Source organism: Asterias amurensis, chromosome 6 (genome assembly GCF_032118995.1).
Source record: "Asterias amurensis chromosome 6, ASM3211899v1".
In the NCBI taxonomy this organism is placed as follows: domain Eukaryota; kingdom Metazoa; phylum Echinodermata; class Asteroidea; order Forcipulatida; family Asteriidae; genus Asterias; species Asterias amurensis.
The window spans coordinates 21586920-21610170 of NC_092653.1; the positions used below are offsets into that span (position 1 = coordinate 21586920).

The 23251-nt window shown below is 39.5% G+C and overlaps 2 protein-coding genes across 3 annotated transcripts; both read right to left on the bottom strand.

Moving 5' to 3' along the window:
* Positions 1-382: 382 nt before the first annotated feature.
* LOC139939204 (uncharacterized) lies at positions 383-11985 on the bottom strand. 2 transcript variants are annotated; one of them, XM_071934995.1, is made up of 2 exons: positions 9945-11985; positions 383-4262 (listed from the first exon to the last, which is right to left on the bottom strand). In XM_071934995.1, exons 1-2 carry the CDS (start codon positions 9997-9999, stop codon positions 2431-2433), a joined length of 1887 nt encoding a protein of 628 aa, XP_071791096.1. In that variant the 5' UTR covers positions 10000-11985; the 3' UTR covers positions 383-2430. The 2 variants fall into 2 exon arrangements, with proteins under 2 accessions (XP_071791096.1, XP_071791097.1); XM_071934996.1 differs by lacking the exon at positions 9945-11985 and adding an exon at positions 5032-5247.
* A 1727-nt stretch (positions 11986-13712) lies between these two features.
* On the bottom strand, positions 13713-22987 carry LOC139939205 (peroxisomal sarcosine oxidase-like). The gene is made up of 8 exons (XM_071934997.1): positions 22591-22987; positions 20165-20313; positions 18146-18353; positions 17026-17211; positions 16155-16298; positions 14827-14985; positions 14122-14185; positions 13713-13792 (listed from the first exon to the last, which is right to left on the bottom strand). Exons 1-7 carry the CDS (start codon positions 22687-22689, stop codon positions 14123-14125), a joined length of 1008 nt encoding a protein of 335 aa, XP_071791098.1. The 5' UTR covers positions 22690-22987; the 3' UTR covers positions 13713-13792; position 14122.
* Positions 22988-23251: the final 264 nt, after the last annotated feature.

Genomic DNA, 23251 nt, shown 5'->3' on the forward strand with positions numbered 1-23251 from the left:
TTATATTATTTTGAATTGATCCAACAGTACAGCCACAACAGAATTAATAGGAAACAAGAAGAAGATATTGGAGGAAACCCCCAAAGGGGGAAACCGACGGAATCAGGTAGGGATAGCTCCCAATCCACATGCAAGGCTCCGGTCTGAGGTGGGATTCGAACCGGGGTCCACAGAGGTGAAAGGCAGGGGCATAAATAGATGAGTCAACCTGACCCCAACAAAATACACTGGGTGCGTTCGTTTAGCTCCCCTGGGTCGACCCCGGTGTGTGGCGTTTTTTTTCCCAGGACGAACGTGGGTAATTATCTGCACACAATTGTCCTAGGAAAAAAACCGCCACACACCGGGGTCGACCCAGGGAAGCTAAACGAACGCACCCTGTATACTCACACGTCATGTAGACTTTTACCAACTCAGTCCTATAGTTGAATTTATCAACTTTTACAGAGAAGAGTTTCAAGTTAGAGGGTACAACTTAAGTCATTTTTTCTGTGATTATATATGCAAGTTTTGGGGATCATCTTATCATCTACGACAAAGTTGCAGTTCAAAATTTATGATTAAAGGTGTATAACAGTAGAGAAAAATTGTTTCTATTTATGTTAATATTAAGAAGCATTTTTGAGTGAAAGAAAGAACATTTAAATTATTTTGTTTTTCTTTGAAATCACTTATCAGTCACCCCATTTAGCCCCTCTACGGCAAAACAGCCACAAATTATTTAAACTACTTTATAAAATAGTTTCTGTGTGTAAATTGAGGGCGCTATTTTCATAACAAGATTCGACGGTGTACTGTGTATGTTTCCGAATATTCAACATCTGAGCCTCTTTTTACACTTTTTCCTGTTTGTATGACAAAATAGCTTTTCTCTGTAATACTTGCTTTTCTCAAAATTTAAAACTGCTGGTGGTTCCGGTTCAAATCCTCCTCTAGTCAATCTGTCTTTCTGCACCACAATTTTAGTAGCCTTCAATTTACACTACTGCCCATGTATCGCGATATAATTGTTAAAATTGAACAAGAGAAGTATTTACATTTTGAAGACCACGTTCACGCTTAGAAAATCTTGCTTCAAATCCTTATTTGGAACTCCAGTAAAAATGAATGCTATTCCAGCTAGTCATAGCATTGATTTAAACTACCTCCCATGCCAATAAACTTGATACTGTTTTCTGAGTTCAATTTGATTAAAATAGGTGTAACAGTAGATGTTCGATACTGAGTTCTTGCAAGTGAAATAGAAGAAAGTGTTTGAGTTCTCTTCATTTGGTTGTGTTCAACCCCTATCATGTCGCCCGCAGGCGGGCCTGGCGGCGTCTCTCTACCCTTCCTGTCCTTTATGCAGTCAGCCAACCCTGCTGTGTCTCTGCCCCTAGCATCTCTCCTCAGGACACCGACATAGCTCAGTCTCTATCTTCCCCTCAGCTTCATCCCAGAGTTTCGCTCGTCCCCAGCGGCCAGGTCTCCAGGACCGCTGGGATGGGCTAATCAGCTTGCACAGATTCTTGTTCAGGAAGTACGTCATGCGTGCAGTGCATAGAAATAATGAGTGTGATGCATGATGGGATTGAGCATTTTCTGGGTAGACTAATGAGCGTGCTTGATACGTTTGCTTATCTCAGCACCTTTGGTTATGGCAAGGCGTTGAGGACGAGCGAACCCATGAGTCGGTTCAGACATCACCAGGCGGCTTGCAGGTAGACTGGTCCTCTGCGCAAGGATAATAACCACAGGTACTTGCTTTTTAGAACCAGCGATTTCATTAGATACACTGTTTTCATTGGACAAACATGCAGTGACGTAGGTATTCTGTTTTGATTGGTCCGAGGTGACGTTTGGCAGCTGCACTTGCGGTCGTCTGCATATGAATGTGGGTGAAAGGTAAAGATGGGCGGGGATTGACCTATATAAGAGGCCACTCTCTGCAGTCTCTGGTGTAATTCATGAGCCTCAAAGTGTGACATCAGATGTTCAGGCTAGCTTGCAGGTAGCTCGTGCCTGCAGTATTGCCCGACCGTGTCCATCCGTCTGTATGTGATATTTTGTGATATCTGAGGCAGCATGCTGTAAGGGTGTGGTCTCTCCCGCCAACGTTAAACACCGTCCTCAACCCATTGAGGGACTTCTGAAGGGTCAGGGTTAAGGTCCAGCACTCCCAGGTCCATCACCCTACTGCTTCGCTTGCTTGTTCATTCAGTTTGTCTGGATGTCAAAAGGTGACTCTCGTAAAGACACCTAAATGATTCACAGCTAGAGAAACCACAGGGGTCTTGCAAAGGTTGAACTTTCAGTTGTGACCTTTTTAGAGATCCAGTCATCTTAGTAACTCACGATAATGGCAATGGGTTTATCAACTGTCTTTTAAGAACCACCCCTTCTCCAAAGTTGTGCCATTTTGTGTGAGCCATTCAGTGATCATGGCTCTCTTTAGTCATGACAGTAGACTTGAACTGATTCAAGTGTAGCCACAACCAGATCACCAGCTGGTGTGAATGTTATACCATGTGGATAAGGGGTGCCCTTAATAATGCATCCAATGTATTCGCCATCGGGACTGTAATGATGGATGTCACCTGATGGTGATGCGCGATCCCACACAGCAACATAGATGCTGCCATCCTTGTCACAACACAACCCACGATACCACCAAGACTGATTTAAATCTATCGAGAATACAACGTTACCATCGTAGGTCGTTGATATTAACTTCTTCTTGGCACGTGTCTTGATGTAGATAAGATGCTGCTCGTGGATAGTCAAGTATTGACCAATCCCTGGAGCAAGCAGTGTTCTAAAGAAAGATCCATCTTGTTTGTGTAGATCGATCTGTATCTGGTGATACCCTACTGCTATCAGATTGTTGTCATCCACAGCTATACATGGTGGTAGGTCGAATGGCTGTCCAACTAACAGCGCGAACTGATGGAGACGCTTATATTTTCTATTGAAGATCTTAACTGCAGTGTCACCTACAACGATGAGCTCATCATTCTTGTTCACAGCCACTCTGATTGGATCAGTGAGACCTTTAATAGACAGCTCTTTTGGGATGACCTTTGATTTGCCAATGCAGTCTGCTGATATTTTGATCAAGGTGTTGCTCTTGATGTCACAGACAATGTCGCTGTTGCAGTAGGAATCAACACTTAATGCACAGAAGGTTTTTATTTGTTTACTGCTCTTAGGCCTGTATGTTGTTATTTCTGCTTTCAGAGTCCATAGTTTTTGTGTCAGTTTTGTCTTGGGTTTGCATATTGGCATTCTAGCTTCAGCAGAAGCTGCTCCTTCTGGCTTCTGCTTTGCGTTGATTCTCAGTCTCCCGAATGATTCCTGATCATCTTCGAAGTCAATGTAAGCCTGTTCCTGCGTCACTTGTTTAGGTTGTATCTTTGTGTATTCCTTGAGGTCTTGTAAAAATGTCTCTATGAGAAGTAGATTCTTAGAAAAGTTCGCTTTGTCCATGAGTTGCGTAGCTACAACTTTCAAGTTCTGCGCTGTTGTCATTGCTTTGTCATTTGTGGCTTTTGCAGTTTCTCCTTGTGTGGCTTTGTCTTTAAACGTCTGGACTAACTCCAACATGAGTTTGTTCTCTTCCTCTCTGATCTTTGCAACCTCCTTGGCAATCTCATCATCTGCCTTCTTGGAGATCTTTGCTTTGGTTGCAGCAAACATAGAATCCAACGTCTTCTGAAACAATTCTATGTCTTGCATGGCAATCTTAAAACTTATGTAATGTTGTCCTACTTCTGCAAATATTTCATTGGCTTTCTTCTTGCAGTTGTCAAAAACCACACTTAGTTCAATAGCAGGATGCATTCTGTGGTCCTTTGCAATGCAAGTTGTACATATCAACTGTTTGCATGGGTCACAGTACATGATAACATCCTTGTCAGTATGCTTGCTACATTTAGAAACATACTCCTGATTAGGTGGTTGATTTTCTTGTTGGTTGCGTAGCTCTGTTTCATGCTGTTCTATTTCATCTAACATAAGAGTCGATTTGAAATCATTACGTAACTCAACCAGCAATGTTTCACTACGACACACTGGGCATATCAGTGTTTGACTAGTTGGGTTCGTCTCTGCAAGCTGTTGAAGGCATTTCAGGCAATATGAATGAGAACACTCCAGCATTTTGGGCTCCACCAAGCGGTCATTGCAAATTTGACATTTAAGATGTCTCTGACTGATCTTTCTTAAGACTGACTTTGCTGTTACTCGCTCAGCCATCTTTGATTTGAAAAGAGCTTGAATTTCACCTGAAGATTTAATGAAAAACAAATATATATCAACAATCTAAGTGGTCTACGGCATATAGGCCTAATAATAATAATAATAATAATAATAATAATAATAATAATAATAATAATAATAATAATAATAATAATAATAATAATAATAATAATAATAATAATAATAATAATAATAATAATAATAATAATAATAATAATAATAATAATAATAATAATAATAATAATAATAATAATAATAATAATAATAATAATAATAACAGTCGGTTTTTATATAGCGCTATATACCCGAAGGGTGGCGTCTCAAAGCCATTCCACATTATTACCCCCCCCATGCACTTTTTGTAGGACAAAAAACACAATGTCTACAGATTTACACTTAACTTACACACTTTAAAGATAATGGAGAAAGCTTCCCTGAAAATATTACTTGCTGAGGTGCTGTAGTTTTTGAGAAAGGGGTGTATAACAATGTCATGAAAATAATTTTCGTCTCAGTGATCATGAGACGGAAATTATTTTAGCATGTAAATACGTATTTGAACGTATTGAACATTCGGACTAACGAACCTTCGGAAAAAAACCTTCGGACTACCGAAGCTTCGGACTGTCGAGCTGCATCCTACCATCATTGAACGAAGTTGCCGATGAATAAAGAGTAGACCTACTGACCATTATCCACCATTGGATGTGTCCCTCAGAACGAATGCAATATTTCTTTAAATATCTCCTAATCTGGTTTCCTTTCACATTAATGTACTGTAAATAATCAACTTACGTTAGGTCGAAGAAACTATAAGACAGTTGCTTGAAACACAGCGTCAAATCAAAAGGTTGAACGTTGCAAAAAGAAATTCACTCAACAATCTGTTTGACTATGGCAGAGTGGCACACCCTATAGCTGTTACTAGTTCACTCAGACTATGTGACGAATATGGAAAAACCCAAATCGATTTATGAATCTTTGCGGTGGTTGAATTGGTTAAAAGGCTATGCATGAATAACTAAATAAATAATACCTGCTTTTGATGAAAAATGCCCGGAAATATTTTGTCAGTCTGACTATGGCGGGGACGATTGTGGGAAACCCCCGATCGAAATCAAGTTCTTTATGTTGTGGTTGAATGGGTTTAATAGGCTATCGTATGGAACGCCAAAGAGGCATTTAAAGGCACCTGGAAATAGGATTTTTTTTCTTTTAAACATAAGAGTATATATTTATTAACAATAAAACAATTTTTTGAGTAATTGTTTGTCACGATTTATATGTTAAAAAAATAAATTAAGTGACTGGGGGTGACTCCGCCTACCCCTTTTGTGACGTAGGAAAAGGAAGACTTTGCCTCGATCAAACATAGACCCCCCTCGATGCGTAGATAAACACACGTACAAAAGTACATGTAATTCTAAGACGTGAGTTTGTACGCTGCGAAAAAGGTTTTTTTTTGGCATTTTTCCGGCAATGCCGACCAGGTGTATTGCTGCTGGATGCAGCAAAACAACTAAAGATGGGGTCAGTCTTCATCTGTTTCCTGCAGATCCCAAGTATAGGCGGTTGTGGGCTGCGAAAGTCAGATTAACTAGAGCAAAGTGGTCCGGTCCGACGTCTTTTTCAGCGCTGCAGCGAACACTTACAGCCGTCGTGCTTCGAATCCTGGATACACAACTCATTTGACATGACTAGAAGAGCCATTCTTAAACACGACGCCGTCCCAACAATTTTTCTAGCTAGTGGGAAGTCGAAGAAGGTATCTGAAAGACGTGACAAACTCAGAGGAGCATTTGCTGAACGTGGAAAAAATCGGGTAAGTTTGAACTTTGAGGGTATGTTTTTAGCTTTTGCCAAATGACACGTATTTTATGTTGGTACCGCATGCGATTCACCGTGCGTGCAGGTCCTATGTGACCGTCCGCCCATTATACAGCAGCCATAGTGCGTGCGTGCAGTCTGCTCCGTGGCCGTATTTCTATAATAATACGTAGGCAGACCCACATCTTACAACCCATTTGGTCACTAAAAAGTCGCATAGTTAAATAAAAATAGCTTTTGTAAAAACCACTAGGCGTTCAACATGTTCAAGTTTCAATGTACGTATGTGTGTAAAATCGTGTCTAAATTTGTTTTGATGTGCCGTGTTCCCAAACGTAATGTCGGGGGCCCGACTACAAATTTTCTCTCCAAATATCGTGCCTTGAAATACGTCACGAACAGCGCCCTCTCGGGTCGGGGCCTACTCGTAAATTTGTAAATACAATCAAAACTAAGATTTTTAAACCTTAGATATTTTTTTATTCACATTCCTCTAATAAAAACACATATTTTAGTGACAAAAGCTTTATTTAAAAAAAATACCACTTCCAGGTGACTTTAATCATCGGTGATGGTCTTTTGCAACCGGTGATCAAATTTGTCATCGGTGGTGGTCCTATGCGATCGGTGATCAACTTTAGCAATCGGTGATAAAACATTTTAGCGATCGGTCATGCATATTCATGATCGGTGATGGTATATAGCGATCGGTCATGCATATTCACGACCGGTGATGGCTTTTTGCAATCGGTCAACTATAGGGATCGGTGCTGGCTTTTTGCAATCAGTAAACTTTTGCAACCGGTGATGGAATTTTGGGATATCCGAATTTTGCGTCCGGTCGGTGCAGGCCTACTTCAAAATCTATGATTGTGTAGATTGTTGTTATTTTCTAGTTCACACCACCATGGAGGAATAAATTACACTCACCAGCGGGTTGACTGACTTGCCAAACATTTTTAGAAGAGTACCATTTTATAACTATAAGGGGGAACGCAACAAACATCAAATTAACTAGCTCTTTCTAACAAATAATAACAATAATAACAAAGGGGTAGGAGAGGGTGTGCAAGCGAATCTATGTCCCACAATTGGTTGTCGTCTTCCGGAAATGGTGTATGCCGGGGAAATACAAATAGTAATATTCAGTGAAGGGAAATGTTTTTGAACAAGAGTCTCTACCGATAGTTTTGTGTGTAAGGGGGAATCTGAAATCATACAAGTAGCCCCGTGTAAACAGACCCGGAGGTGAGAACATTATGACCACTCAAAAACCGTTTTTGATCGAAAAAACATAATTTTTATGTGCATCATATGAATGTTTGTTTTTAGGACAAGCACAGATATAGTAAAACCGGGACGCACTCAACACGTTTTATAAAAGGCTAGGTAAAGTATTATACAAATATTTCCTTTTAAACAGAGAGGCATGTATTAATTGAATCCAAAATGAAAAACGTACTGTATAAAGTACTTAATTTAGGGGGGGGGGGGGGGCGCAAGGCGAAACAGGTGCTATAAAGTACTAAAGCGGAAATAATACAGGAGCGAGAAATTCTCAATCAAATCCAGTGTCAGGGGGCTGGAGGTGTTTGGAAAAGGAAAACATGTTATCGGTGTGGTATCTGACTGTTTGAGTCATTGATAACATAATCATCATTGATAACATAATCATCACTGACCTCATTACTATAATAAGCGAAGAGTTCCCACGGTCAGCTCATTACCATAATGCCCGCGAAAGACGAGACATGTTTACATCACACCACCACCACGGACGCTCAGTGAGCATGATAGGGTCCAAAGGTTGTGATAAGAGAAGTGCGTGATTGGACGTCAAAATGAATAATTCATTTACTTCACATCCTGTGTTGTCTGACGTCTGACGAAAGATATACATATTGATGAGCTGCATACTAGCATAACAAAGAGCCCCCCCTTAATTTCCTCGTGTGAAAAGGCCTAAAGATACCCTATTAACCCACACCCTCTCCTACCGATTTGTTATTATTATTATTTTTTTACAAAGAGCTAATTAATTTGATGTTTGTTGCGTTCCCCCTTACATAGGTATAAAATGGTACTCTTCTAAAAACGTTTGGCAAGTCAGTCAACCCGCTGGTGAGTGTAATATTCCTCCATGGTGGTGTGAACTAGAAAATAACAACAATTAATATCCACAATCTACACAATCATAGGTTTTGAACGCACAATTCGGATATCCCAAAATTCCACCACCGGTTGCAAAAGTTGACCGATTGCAAAAAGCCAGCACCGATCCCTAAAGTTGACCGATTGCAAAAAGCCACCACCGATCATTAAAGTTGACCACCGATTGCAAAAAGCCATCACCGGCCGTGAATATGCATGACCGATCGCTAATACCATCACCGATCATGAATATGCATGACCGATCGCTAAAATGGACCACCGATCGTGTTTTATCACCGATTGCTAAAGTTGATCACCGATCGCATAGGACCACCACCGATGACAAATTTGATCACCGGTTGCAAACGACCAACACCGATGATTTTAGCGTTCCATACATTTCATCGTGTGGAACCTTGTTCCATATTATATGAACTCCCATCCTGTGGCCTGTCCGACAAAAATGTGACATCGGATGAGCCTCGTCCTGTGGTCTGATTTCCTTTCAGGATATGAATATCGAATGACATACTAAAAGTCCTTGAAAATCCGCGGAGGTTTTTTCCAAATCAAACACTTTCATAAATCATTCATTTGATGGTAAGATTCTAGCTCTTACAAGCTGATTTGTTGTACAGAATAGTTCCAGGAATATGCCCAGAATGACATTGAAAGTGCAAATATAGGTTGTCTCGGTCAAATTCGGCAAATGAGCAGTCAATTTAATTTTCATGCGTTCGAATTAAAGCTGTTTTGCTTTTCCAGTTGTTTTGCTTTTCCAGTTGTCTCAAATCCAGTGTCAGGGGGGTGGGGGTGGAGGTGTTTGGAAAAGGAAAACATGTTATCGGTGTGGTATCTGACTGTTTGAGTCATTGATAACATAATCATAAAAAAAAAAAAAAAAAAAAAAATAATAATAATAATAATAATTTACGTTAAAACCTAATTCATGTTATGTGTGGTCCATAATAGTGCGGTGCGCAGTACACAAATTTCGGTAATGGGAGACTTGGAACGCTTGGTGGCAGCAGACTCACCAGGCAAAATGTCATTGTTTACGTCGTTCTGAGCATGTGCACACAATGGATTTGCTAGAAAGTCTAAAGCCATTTAACGTACAAAAAATTCCCTTTATGTCACATAGGTGTTGAACCTTGAACAGGAAAGTTAAAACAGGCAACTTGTTCCAAGCTATGATGAACATTATATCATTTATGAATTTCTTTGTTAAATTGTATAATCTATAGATTGTGCTTGTATCAAACGTGTGATACTTTATACAAAAACTTGAATCTTTACAACTGAAAATGTGTGTAGAATGACTCTAAAAAATATCGGACAATGTAAACGAGCGTTTATTCCATTGAGTGCTACGCAAACGCCTGCACAAGAGCGGGTTTAGCTGCAACATACAAATTGAATCCCATGTACATGTGCATGTGTATAGACGATGTGACCTATGTTTACATTCAAACCGCCCTCTGTTGAAAAGAACACTGTATACGTCATGTTTCCCGGGCAAAAACACCCGTATAGTCATGGTAAGATTGCATACACTTTCTAGCTGGCTGCCAAAACACAAAGATTTTGCCCGGCGGTATGCGCGCGAATCAAAATATGGTTTTCGTGTGACGTCAGAGGTCACATCGTCTATACCCGGCCCCGGCGCCATAACTGCTAAAGAGTAGGCCTACACTTCATGTACAAAGATATTTATAACAATGACCTACCTCCAATAAACACCAACAGCAAAAGACATGTAGGCCTTCGTTGCAAGTTTGTCATTTTGAAGCAGAAGACGTCAACGTATTAAATAAAGCAACTGTCTCTCAGCTTGCGCGCCTCAGAATGAATAAACCACGGTTTCAAAGCTGGCTACTTATAACCTTTCCGCCACCAACCGCGAAAGGTGTGTTAAAATGTCACTGTTAACAGCCAATCAGCAACATAACAAGTCACTAACAATACGCTGGCCCTATGGAGACTTTAGCTGCAATAAGGCCTATTCAATACATAAATTATGGACCCATTAGGATAATGTTCTTTAACCACACTGATTTATCACTATGTCTCGCTTTGTTGTTTTGGTAATTTTTCATTTGTCTTGGTCCAAGCTAAATAATAGGTTATCTTTTATTAGGTTATTGTCACAACATACGGTATTTGTTGATCTTTTTAATAACTCTTTACTGACTTGAATTGAAGGCAAGATACATTGTTGGTATAATTGTCAAAGACCAGTAATTGCCAAAAACTTTTTTCGTACTTAATTTACAAGCAGCACGTGAACTGAGCTGTGCGTCATGCTTTCTTATTTTTCTGGGTTTTGTTTATGGATTTGCTTCGATAGTTTTAAACAGACGTCATGGGCCTAAACGTGTTTGATAAATCATGTCACTTTCGCACGGCCTAAAGCCTAATGATTTATTTTTTTGACATTTTGTATTTTCCATGTTTGCCAAGATTTGTTTATAATTGATGGTTAACCGTAAATCAAGTGCAGTTTGTTTGTTATAATCATTTCTGTCATTATATTACGTATAACAAAGCAAACTCACACACATGACGCCAAAATGCCTACAGAAGGAATAATTTACAATGACCAACACATTTATACAATGGAAATAATTGATAGTAAATCTTCAATATCATTGAAGAAGTATTCTACTTACGAGTTTGGCAACGAAATATTCCCTGGGTTGGCTACAGAAAATAAGGTGAACTGAACCAAACGGAACCAGAAACAGAAGTGACCTAAAAAATCCAATACCCTGGTACCAAGTGCAATGGTACGTCGTTTATTATTTGTATATAGAGGTATAGGTCTACCACACCCTAAACAAGATTCCTTAGATGCCAGCAGGGGATTGGTCGAGGGTAGTGAACTCTGACACTATGCAAATAGATAAACGCATAAACGTAAGAGAAACGTTCACAACTATTAGTAACATACATACATAATTGGTGGGAGATTGTTATTTTGAGGACACAAGTGATACTATTTGGTTTTAATAGGGCATTATTTAGATTAATAATTACAAATAAGTACAAGTAAAAAATAACATTTACATGATAGACAAACACATTATAAATATAGCATTCACATTAAAATAATTTCGCTCAAGTATGGTTCTTTAAAGGAACTTCACAGAATTTGTTTTCGGTTATAAAACAGTTGATGTAAGTGTAAGCACTTTATGTAATCCACCATATACATTATTTGACAAACCTGTAGAAGTTTGAGATCGATCGGCCATCTGGGTCACGAGAAAATGGTGAAAAACCGATTATACAATTTGCGTGACATCGATTTAAAAACAAAAATGTATAAAACGCTCACTGAGCGATAAACTACAAACGGGGAATGAGTTTTATTTATTTCCCATTAAAGACAGTGGACACTATTGGTAATTGTCAAAGACCAGTCTTCTCATGTGGTATATCTCATCATATGCATACATAACAAACCTGTGAAAATTTGAGCTCAATCGGTAGTCGAGTTTGCGAGATAACAATGAAAGAAAAAACACACTTGTCACATAAAGTTGTGTGCTTTCTGATGCTTGATTTCGAGACCTCAAATTCTAAACTTGAGTTCTCGAAATCAAATTCGTCTAAAAATGCTTCTTTCTCGAAAACTGCGTCACTTCAGATGGAGCTGCTTTCTCACAATGTTTTATACTATCAACCTCTCCCCATTACTCGTAATCAAGAAAGTTTTATGATGCTAATTATTTTGAGTAATTACCAATAGTGTCCACTGCCTTTAAAGCTTAGCTTGTTTGCTTGGGGTATTTTTGCTTTGGATATACCGTTCTATATCAATTAAGCTGGTATCAAAGCTTGGCTGTCTTCCAGTTGCCATTTCACCCAAGACTCTGCCCACCAAAGGCGCCATTTTGAATCCTTTACCTGTAGCAGAGGGAAATCATAATTATTAACAATGAAACAACCGAGATACAACGTCTCATTAGCATTTTGCAAAAACACACATAATTCCTTTTTTTAAGATGTAGAGACTCACCAAGTGTTCAGATACTTTCGAGAAAGAATTTGTTAAACAACAGCGGTAGTCGCTGAGAATGATAACTGACAACGACAATGACAGCAATATTGAGCAAGTTCGAGTGTGCACAGCGGTTAACTAAAGGTTGACCATAAATATTTGCACTCGAACCCAGTCTGGTCGAGCATTGGTTGACTACTGTGTTGTCGACCATTTGAAACCAGCCTCGAGCCCATAGTTTCTTCACTGGTCCCAACAGCATGTTCCATTCTAAAGTGTTTAAAGCGCAGAGGGGAACCAGTGACACTACAGCGAAAAGGCGCGGAAAGTTGATCAGACTTCCAAATAACTCGTTCGAACGAGTGCTTCACTGCACATGCGCGTTGCTGGTCAGGTAGTCAACAACGGGTCGGTACTCGAACTTGCTCATTGTATACATTGTGGTTTATGGTTTATAAATGTTATAGCAGCATAGTGCTGACCCAACGGTTCTTTTCAGAACCACCCCAACTCATTTAGAGATTGTTATTACATGGTGTTACCGCAAACTCTTCTATATCTTATCTCCACCATGCAAAGTTTCAAATCCTACTCATGTATATTCTACTTTTAAAACATATTTCTAATCATATGCATTTTATAACAAACGGTTACAAACGCTTCTCAAAGACCAACTCGACCGATTCAAGGCAACGTGTTCCTTTAACACTTTGTTTGTTGAGATAAGCATTGCCAGGGCCCAATTTCATAGAGCTGCTTAAGCACCAAATTTTGCTTAAACAAAAAAATCCTTGCTTAGTAAAATCAGATTATCGGTCAAGACTCCACTAAATTTTTATGCTAAGTTAACAACAGCTAATTACCAGTCACAATCAATGTTTATATGGCATATCATTTTGGCCAGTTACATGTGTAAAACAAGTGAGCTGTTTTCGTGCTAAGGAAAATTTTTGCTTAAGCAGCTCTATGAAATTGGCCCCGGTCTTATAGACCTTTATCACGGTGCAGCCATCGTAAACTTCCCACATTGATACTTATGTTACCAAACTGAGTCTGGAAGAACAGAATATTCTGGTTCCTATTTGCAAAATGATTGTTGGCATTCATTATTGTTATTCGAGACGAGGAACATGACTAAGATAGGGGTAGCATGAGAAAGGTCTAATAACGTCACCAGAGGGGTCTTGCGCACTACGGCCTGGTAAGAAAATACTGTAACATTCGTGCCAATCAGCCAGTAGAGGGCGCCAGCACGGCTCAGCGGTGGAGCTAATTGCTGGTTGGCCCCCCTGCTGGAAGATTGGGAAACCCGCTCGCGTGGAGATGTTTTCCTATGTCTAGATCTGTGAATTTATAAAGATTGGAAGTCTGGAATAAAACAGTCAGGACTTCAAGCAGAAATACTGGTTTTAAGTGTGTTTCATTGCTCCGTATTGTTGTGGTTATTGACACAGGATTTTTGTGTTACAATACGTAATAACATCTTCATTACTTACCAGACATAGAGCAACCAATCGCAATGTTTGGGTGCAATGGATGGCGACCTACAATAAGTTCTTCCTTTGGCGTACACTGAAATCATACAAGTTTAGTAAGATGAGAAATGAGTCACATGAAAAAAGTGAACAAACATAACTGTTTCACTATTTTTAAACACTGACTGAGTTTTAAAGATGGATGATTCCAAAGAGGGCGCTATCACAAGTTTGTGTACAAATCGCCGTATGGGGATAGAATCTCCTGCCACACCTACCTAACTCGTGAACAAATCGTCAACAATACCGAGTAATACAGAAGTTGTTAAACAACCAATAAAGGATGATATCAAATATATAGATATTAAAGTTTTCTATCAGCTGCAGTCCATCCAGGAAACATAAAAAATGTAACGAGTCTCTTACCTCACGTTAAACATGGTAAAAATGGGTTTTCTCCAGAACGCTCCAAGCCAAATTTCTGAAAAACCTGGGGTCAAACAAACCCGTGCGACAAAGGAATCGTGACGTCAGTGGTGGCTATTTGGTGTGGAAATGCCAAAGCTGGAGAATTGTGTTCCAAACCAATAGGGGAAATTCGCCACTGGCGTCCATGGTCATTATAATAGATAAGCCGTTTTTGACTCTCGGCTGAAAAAGCCGCGCGGCCGGGTGCATTTTCGACTCGAGATATTTATTACTAAATGCAAATTTTGAGAGTAAAATGGTTATTAACCGGTATCTGCGATGTCTATTTAGCCATAACATGGTAATAGTTGACATGTAGAGATCATCCTTTATTGGCTCTTTAAAAAGGTGTTACTACGGCCATATCAAATGCAGATAAGCTTTACAATGTGAATAGCTTGACAGTACTGAATGTTGATGTTCTCCTCTGCATGTCGTGCCAAGACGATTTGCCCGAGTGGCATCATGTCACATAGAGTGACTTCAACGCAAGAAAGAGAGTACATTAGTTTACAAAATAACTGTTCAAGATTCATAACTTTCAATAACCTCTATTTCTGTATAAATTTATATTTACTCGCCTTGAGTAGCTTGTTGGTAGATACGTGCGCTAAACATAAGACTGTGATTTTATTATATAAGATGCAAGACGACGTTCTTTACCGTATACATGCAGGGTTCCATAACAGACGGATTAGGTTCCAAGCCAGGTAGATGTTTCTTTACAAACTCTTTAATGATTATGATGTCTTGTTGCACTTTTCCTATACTCTTGTCTCTTTCGTCAGGGTCGACTTCGTCCCAAAGGTAGTGAAAATTGACCTGCAGATAGTAATATATACAATTGTGACGTCAGAAGCTCAACCGACGCTATATTTAAAGGCAGTAGACACTATTGGTAATTACTCAAAATAATTTTTAGCATAAACACTTACTTTGGTAAAAAGCAATGTAGAGCTGTCGATAATATAAAACATTGTGAGAAACGGCTCCCTTTGAAGTAACGTAGTTTTCGAGAAAGTAGTTATTTTCTACGAATTTGATTTGAAGACCTCAGAAAAAAGAGAACTTCGTGTAACAATGGTGCTTTTTCTTCCATTATTATCTCACAACTTCGACAACCGACTGAGTTCAAATTTTCACAGGTTTGTCATTGTTGCATAACATTTTGTTGAGATACACCAAGTGAGAGTACTAGTCTCCGACAATTACCAAAAGTGTCCAGTGTCTTTAAAGGTGAAACAAATACATCATTAGCCTAAACGTCTGACGTTACACTTTTAGGCTCGTGAAGGTTGCCAGATACCAGTCTATGGCACAGTGACAGGATCCATTCGCACGTGTACATGTATGTAAGGGTGCGTTCAGTTAGGCTTCCTTGTGTCGACCCCGCGGTGCTAATTTGGGTGAGCCCCTGACAAGAGCTAATCGAACGATCACTCACCCTCTTGTGGTGACGCCATGTACCTCGGGCCAGCTCCAAGTGACCCACAAGCAGGGTACTTACTGACCGGGGTGAGCCCTTGCAAAATTCGTCAATGACGTCGGGGTCGACCCGGGGGTAAATCGAACGCACCCTAAAAGTATTATGCATTTGACTACAAACACTGCAAATAACTGCAAGTAACCATTGATTAGGCGTGTAAGACTAGTGCCTGAGACAGGGTACCAGTCTCATTAGCAAACAGTTGTGCGTGACACGTACCACTGCAGTGTTTGACCATGGCATAAAATGATAATATGGTTTGACAAAGAGCGATGGCAATGTATTTGAGGGCGAAAATTTTTCGCAAATGATTATTTCAAAAAAGGAATTCGGCAGCAGGGAACCCGCCATTTAATAAAACATTCCTGTAGAGATTTTGTATACAGTAGAGTGTTAAAAAACGTTGGCCCTTCGTAATATTCGTAGCTAGCATCACACATCCTGAAAACAATGGAATCCCCCAAGTTTGCTGCTCCGTATTGAATGTCTTTCTATATTGACTTACTTTTACGAGTCCGGGAAACTCCCTACTTGGAAAAAACAGAAATATATCATCGCATCCATCGTCAGCATGACATAGACTGATGGGGACGTTACTGTATAAACCAGGCTCCTTCTCTTTGAAATAACAAACATTTACTCGCCACACCTGTGAGAAAAAAAAAACCGTGAAACTTCTTACAGTTGATGGTGCTTGGATGGTGTAAGAAGAATTTCTTTTTGCAAAACAAAACCTTTATTTTTGTTACTGGTTTTCAACAAACATGTCATTTTTCCATAAGTTTGAGTTCATTGTGCGAAGGTCAACGGCCATCTTGGAAAAACGGACGGCTATGTACTGTACATTTCAAAGGAAGATTACTTTTCTGCGGTGCAAAACTCTTGGTGGCGCGATTTATTGTGCTTATAGGCTAGATGCTTTTTAATTGCTTATTTGAAAATAGGCAGTGAAATTGAGGTGCGTAGTGTGATGGGAAGATGGCCAAGAGCGGCTAAGAAAAATGATTTAGATGCAGCGGATTGAAGAGATTTGCTGCTCGGTTTATTTTCAGCAAGACGGGTTTTGACTGATGCTGAGCGAAGCCCAGTCCTAGTTTGAATGTGAACAGAAAAACAAGATGAAAGTATGCCGGTGCAAGTCCATATAAGCATTTATACACATGCACCAATATTTTGAATTGAATGCGCTCTTTCACCGGGAGCCAATGTAGCTTTTTGAGAAAAGGAGTTGCATGATCATGTTTAGAAGCACAAAATGTTAGTTTGGCAGACCAATTCTGAAGATGTTGAAGTCCATTAATATTTTAAAGGCAGGCTTACATTAAGATACAGTGGAAGCATATAATAACTCAACAATCACAGCAAAGCACATTTACCTTTAGTGGTAGATCAATACCTAGTGGTTGAAGTAGCTTAGAAGCCCATGGCCCAGGAGTAAGGATGATGCCCTTTGACCTGAAATGATGACCTCTGTTAGTGTGGACAGTTACAATTGGACCCGGTTCAATCTTTAAAACTTTCTCATCGTCAAGGAGGGTGCCGCCATTCTTAACGAACTCATTCTGAAACACATAACAAAATCAGTGTTCAAGTTACTGAAAACTATTAGTATTAGTATAAACATTACTCAAAATATAAATTGTTAGAATAAAACCTTACTTGGTAACGAGCAATGGAGAGCTGTTGTAAGTATAAAACATTGTAAGAAACGACTCCCTCTGAGTCTGAAGTAACGTTAGTTTTGAAAAAGAGGTACTTTTTCACTCAAAATACTAAAAGACCACACCTAAGGCCTTTTAAAGGCAGTGGACACAGTTGGTAATTACTCAAAATAATTATTGGCATAAAACCTTTCAGGTGACGAGTATTAAATGGGGAGAGGTTGATGGTATAAAACACTGTGAGAAACGGCTCCCTCTGAAGTGCCTTAGTTTCCGAGGAGAGTAATTTCCACGAATTTTGATTTCGAGACCTCAGATTTAGAATTTGAAGTCTCGAAATCAACCATCTAAACGCACACAACTTTGTGTGACAAGTGTATTTTTTCTTTCATTATTATCTCGCAAATCGACGACCAATTGAGCTCAAATTTTCACAGGTTTGTTATTTTATGCATAATATGTTGATATACACCAAGTGAGAAGACTAGTCTTTGACAATTACCAATAGTGTCCAGTGTCTTTAATAGCCATTTGATAGCATACAAATTAATTGTACAACTGTCTCCTTTTTTTTTCATTGTTCGTTTGCAACCACATGTCACGCCCATGTTTCAACACTTTTTACCGGTCATAAACAAAGGTTTATACACACCCACGTGGCGCGCTCTCCACCAATAGGAATAGCGAAACTGTCCGAGGTATTTATGAACAATATATACAGTTTGGGTGGTCTTCCCATCCGTCTCAATACAATAGATTTCAAGTTACAAATGAATTATAAATCATAACCTCCATATCATATCAAACAAAGTAAACATGTTAGTTTACACTATACCTGTAAGCATTGCACAGCTTTGTGTGCGTCGATGATAAGAATACTGTATGTAAAAACAGAACAACCAGGGAACTCAAGCATCGGATACCTTTCCTTAAATTGAGACGCTTCTAAGTCTTCACAAGCAATGCCCGATTTCCTGGCGATCTTTAATTTATCCAAGAAAACTTTGTTCCTAGACGGAGTTACTATTGCACTCGGTGTTTTGCTGAAGGGACAATGCAAATGAAATATTGGTTTGAAAGGGTTAATGGTGAGATACATGTACATGGTTTGTGGTAACACCATGTGCTATAGACGATCTGACCTCTGACGTCACACGAAAACCATAACATGATTCGCGCGCATACCGCCGGGCAAAACCTTTGTGTTTTGGCAGCCAGCTAGAAAGTGTACGCAATCTTACTTTGACTACGCAACTCAGTGCCCGGCGAAACATGACGTAGTGTTTTGTCAACAGAGGGCGGTTTGAATGTAAACATAGGTCACATCGTCTATAGCCATAAAACATAGGCCCGTTTCGAATCCACGGCTTCGACTTTGGATTTGCCATCATGCTCCTTTCTCCCATCTTAAACCCTGAGCACTTACGCAAAACACACACAAAATGTCAAAACAACCGCGGGGCCAGGCTACAATCCCGGCCAAAATGCTTTGGGCCACCCATTCCTTACGTTACAAAAACTATTCCCTGTCCACTTCCCCCTGACAATATCACCCCCCCCCCCTCCCCCGCTCAATGTTGACTGGAATGCAGAAACCGTGCACCAATGAGAACCAAGTTAAAAAGGGGCAGGGGTGCCCAACGAGATATGGCCGGGATTGTAAAGCTTGAGCCGCCGGCTAGAAATTGAACTGCCTCTCCTTCCTCTATGCTCTAGCTACCGGGTGTTCTCGGTTGGTCTGGATGCCGTCGATTTCACAAAACTCTTCCTAACTCAAGACTAATCTTAGGACTTAGGACGAGTCCCCACCCTGCACTGTAGCATGCAGACCTTAATATTAATCCTATGTTAGGACGAGTTACTCGTCCTAACTCGAGATAAGACGAGTCCTAACTCTTTGTGAAATCGACTCCAGCTGGTAAGACACTGCTATATAGAATTACAAAGGTCATGGGTTTTATTGTTTAAAATAACAACAATAATGTAGGTAGTTAAATCACAGTTTACTCCTAGTGCTTACCATTCATTTCCAAAGAGTTGCCCTGGGCGCTGGACACCTTTGGTAATAGAAAATACCAGTATTCTCACTTGGTGTAACCCCACATAAGCATCAAATAAACCTGTGAACATTTGGGCCCAATTGGTCATCGAAGATGCAAGAATGAAAGAAAACACCCTTGTTGCACAGTGCTTTCAGACGCATGATATTAAAATGCTTTAGCTCAGGTCTGTTAACAATTATTTATATGAGAAACTACCTCTTTCTCGAAAACGATGTCACTTCAGAGGGAGCCATTTCTCACAATGTTTTATACTATCAACAGCTCTCCACTGCTTTTTCTATTTATTATTTTGAGTAATTACCAATTAGTGCCTGTGCCTTATTAAATAACACAGTTTGTTGTTGTAGGCACTATTAAAGGCAGTGGACACTATTGGTAATTACTCAAAATAATTATTAGCATAAAACCTTTCTTGGTAACGAGTACTAGTAGTGGGTAGAGGTTGATAGTATAAAATATTGTGAGAAACGGCTCCCTCTGAAGTATTAATGCAGTTTTCGAGAATTTGAGGGTCTCGAAATCAAGCATCACAAAGCACACAACTTCGTGTGACAAGGGAGTTTTTTCCTTTCATTATTATCTCGCATCTTCGACGACCGATTGAGCTCAAATTTTCACAGGTTTGTTATTTGATGCATATGTTGAGATACACCAAGTGAGAAGACTGGTCTTTGACAATTACCAATAGTGTCCAGTGTCTTTAATTGCATGGTGAGGTATATGTATTCTGTTTGCGGTAAACCACCAGGTTATCTAATTTGCCTTTAAAACAATTTGTTTAAAAAACCTACTGGGTCAATACAGTAGAGGCTTCTTTCTCCAGTTGATACCACATTTGGTGTTGTTCTGGCATAGTAGTCTGGTGCCGGTAGTCTGAATAGGGATAGCGTAGGATGCGAACAGCTCCATGTGAACTACCTCGACTGTGAGGTAACGAGTACTGTACATAAAATAAATCAAATGAAACACTTCGTTAATAAAAGGCAGTGTACTCAAAATAATTATTAGCATAAAACCTCTCTTGGTAACGAGTAATGGGGAGAACTTGATAGTATAAAACATTGTGAGAAACGGCTCCCCCTGAAGTAATGTAGTATTTGAGAAAGAAGTAATTTTCCACAAATTGATTTCGAGACCTCAAGTTTAGAATTTGAGGTTTCGAAATCAAGCATGTGAAAGCACACAACTTCGTGTGACAAAGAGGGTGCTTTTTCTTTCATAGTTATCTCGCAACTCCGACGACCCATCGAGCTCAAATTTTCACAGGTTTGTTATTTTATGTTGAGATACACCACGTGAGAAGACTGGTCTTTGATAATTACTAATAGTGTCCATTGTCTTTAACGCCGTAAACATAATAGGTCGAAACACTACTTTGGAGTCATAATATCTACAAATACAAACTTTAAGAGAAAACGAATCGTACTTTTTGGGAAAAGAGGTAATTTCTTACTCAAAACATTGCAGACCTGAAGCAGTTATTAGGCATCTGAAAGCACACACATTAATTTTGTGCCACTCTTCAACTTTGATGACCAATCGAGTCCAAACTTTTACATTGTTGTTTTATGCCTGGCCTATATGTTTGGATACTGCTTTGACAATATTAATAATTATCTAATGTGTCATCTTCAACGGAAAGCAAAAATAATGTTCTTTTTATCAATAAGCCTAATTCATATGTTTTGTTTGCACGTCCTTGCTATGATCAATATTATTCATTGATTACAATGGTCATTATTTGCACAGCAATTTGTCAATGCTTGCTGAAATGGTGTACAGTGCACAATTCACGTAAGCTTAATTTCACGTTTTAGCCCCCAGCTCCAGATATCTTGTGGCCTTCGAGCTCTCTAATCTATGGCGGAGTCTCTTGTTAGTTCTGTATAGGCCAGCCTTCGCTTCCACATCACTGAGTTCCAACGTTGTAGCTCTATTATTGTGTTTTCCACTAAAAAAGGTTCGGGCAGCAAATTGGCGTTAAAGGGAAGGTACACGTTTGGTTGTTACTCAAAACAAATAATTATTAACTTAAAAACTGACTTGGTAACGAGCATTGGTGAGCTGTTGGTAGTATAACACATGAAGTAACGTAGTTTTTGAGAAAGAGGTAATTTCTCACTCAAATAATAAAAGTATTTTATTCTTACCTGAAAGCACACACATTCGTCCAACAAGGGTGTTTTTACTTTCATCATTTTCTCACAACTTCGATGACCGATTGAGCCCAAATTTTCACAGGCTTGTTATTTTATGGTTATGATGGGATACACCAAGTGAGAAGACTGGTCTTTGACAATTACCAAACGATATGTACCTTCCCTTTAACGGAATCTTCTCCTGCCCTGTGACCAGAGAAGGGGTGTTCTAATAAAGAATGATTCACACTAAAACACTCTACACTGCAAAAACTGGGGTTTTAAATTGATTCTCTTTTGGTATCTCTAATTATGTGACAACACCGACACAATGTTAATTCACGAACGACGGGATTATTAAAGGCAGTGGACACTATTGATAATTACTCAAAATAGTTATTAGCGCATAAACCCTTACTCGGTAACGAGTAATGGAGAGAGGTTGATGGTATAAAACATTGTGAGAAACGGCTCCCTCTGAAGTGACGTAGTTTTTGAGAAAGAAGTAATTTTCCACGAATTTTGATTTCGAGACCTCAGGTTTAGAATTTGAGGTCTCGAAATCAAGCATATGAAAGCACACAACTTCGTATGACAAGGGCGTTTTTTACTTTCATAGTTATCTCGCAACTCCGACGACCAATCGAGCTCAAATTTTCACAGATTTGTTATTTTATGTCAATTACCAATAGTGTCCAGTGTCTTTAACATCGTGTTTGTGTTGTCACATTATAGATACAAGGAAGAATCAATTTAACACCAAAGTTTTTAGTGCAGTGTAGTAATAACGCCCCTCCCCCCTTCTCTCGCCACACCTACAGGCAGTTAGATTCAGCATGAGCAAGTATGGATGGAGCATTCTGATTGTTATTATAAATACACCTAGTTGGGCCATGGAGGTAGAACTACCCTCCATTGTTGGGCCACGTCACTTACTTTGTACATTCCTAGTACTTATGTAACATCACAGATCTTAATGTTTGTTTTCTAATAGTGTTTGTTTTAGATCACCTGGAAAAAGAAAACGCCGGGGTCGACCCAGGGAAGCTAAACGAACGCACCCATAGTGTGAGACTTACCTGGTCCAAAAGGAGGACTTTGTAACCATCTTTCGCAAGTTGGTAAGCAGAACTTGAACCCAAAACACCGGCACCCACAATGATACAGTCATATTCCATCTTCGTTGCTATAAATGAGAGTTGCGAGTCCGGCTCCTAAATAAAAAGGCTCCATACGTTTGTGTATAATGAGATATACTATACAAAGTTGTCAATGCCGTTGTGTTGAGAAGTAATCATCATAGTCTACATAAGAACTTCCACTTATCGCACTAGTGACTGAGTGTCAATAATATTGGGAGCCAAAGTCCTTAAAGAATAATCTATAGTATTATAACCATGGAGGTATTTTCGACCTCCAAGATCTAACTATGTCCTTATCTCTGTGATCTAAACGGCCTCGTCGTCCAATGGTTCTACACTTAACACTTTCCACCTGAGTGATTCGTCACAAATGAAAAGATGTCACCCCCCCCCCCGGCCCCTGCACACCAATACAGTTGTCTGTGCTGGAGCAGGGTCACACAACGAGTTTTATACTGCATACAATAATAGAGCATGGAGGTCAATGGAGGTCTCCATGAATAGAGAGCAAGTTGCTCCAGGATTACGGCGGGTTTAGGCCTATATTATGTTCACATTGGACAGCCCATGGATGAATAAATTAGATCTAATTTATTCC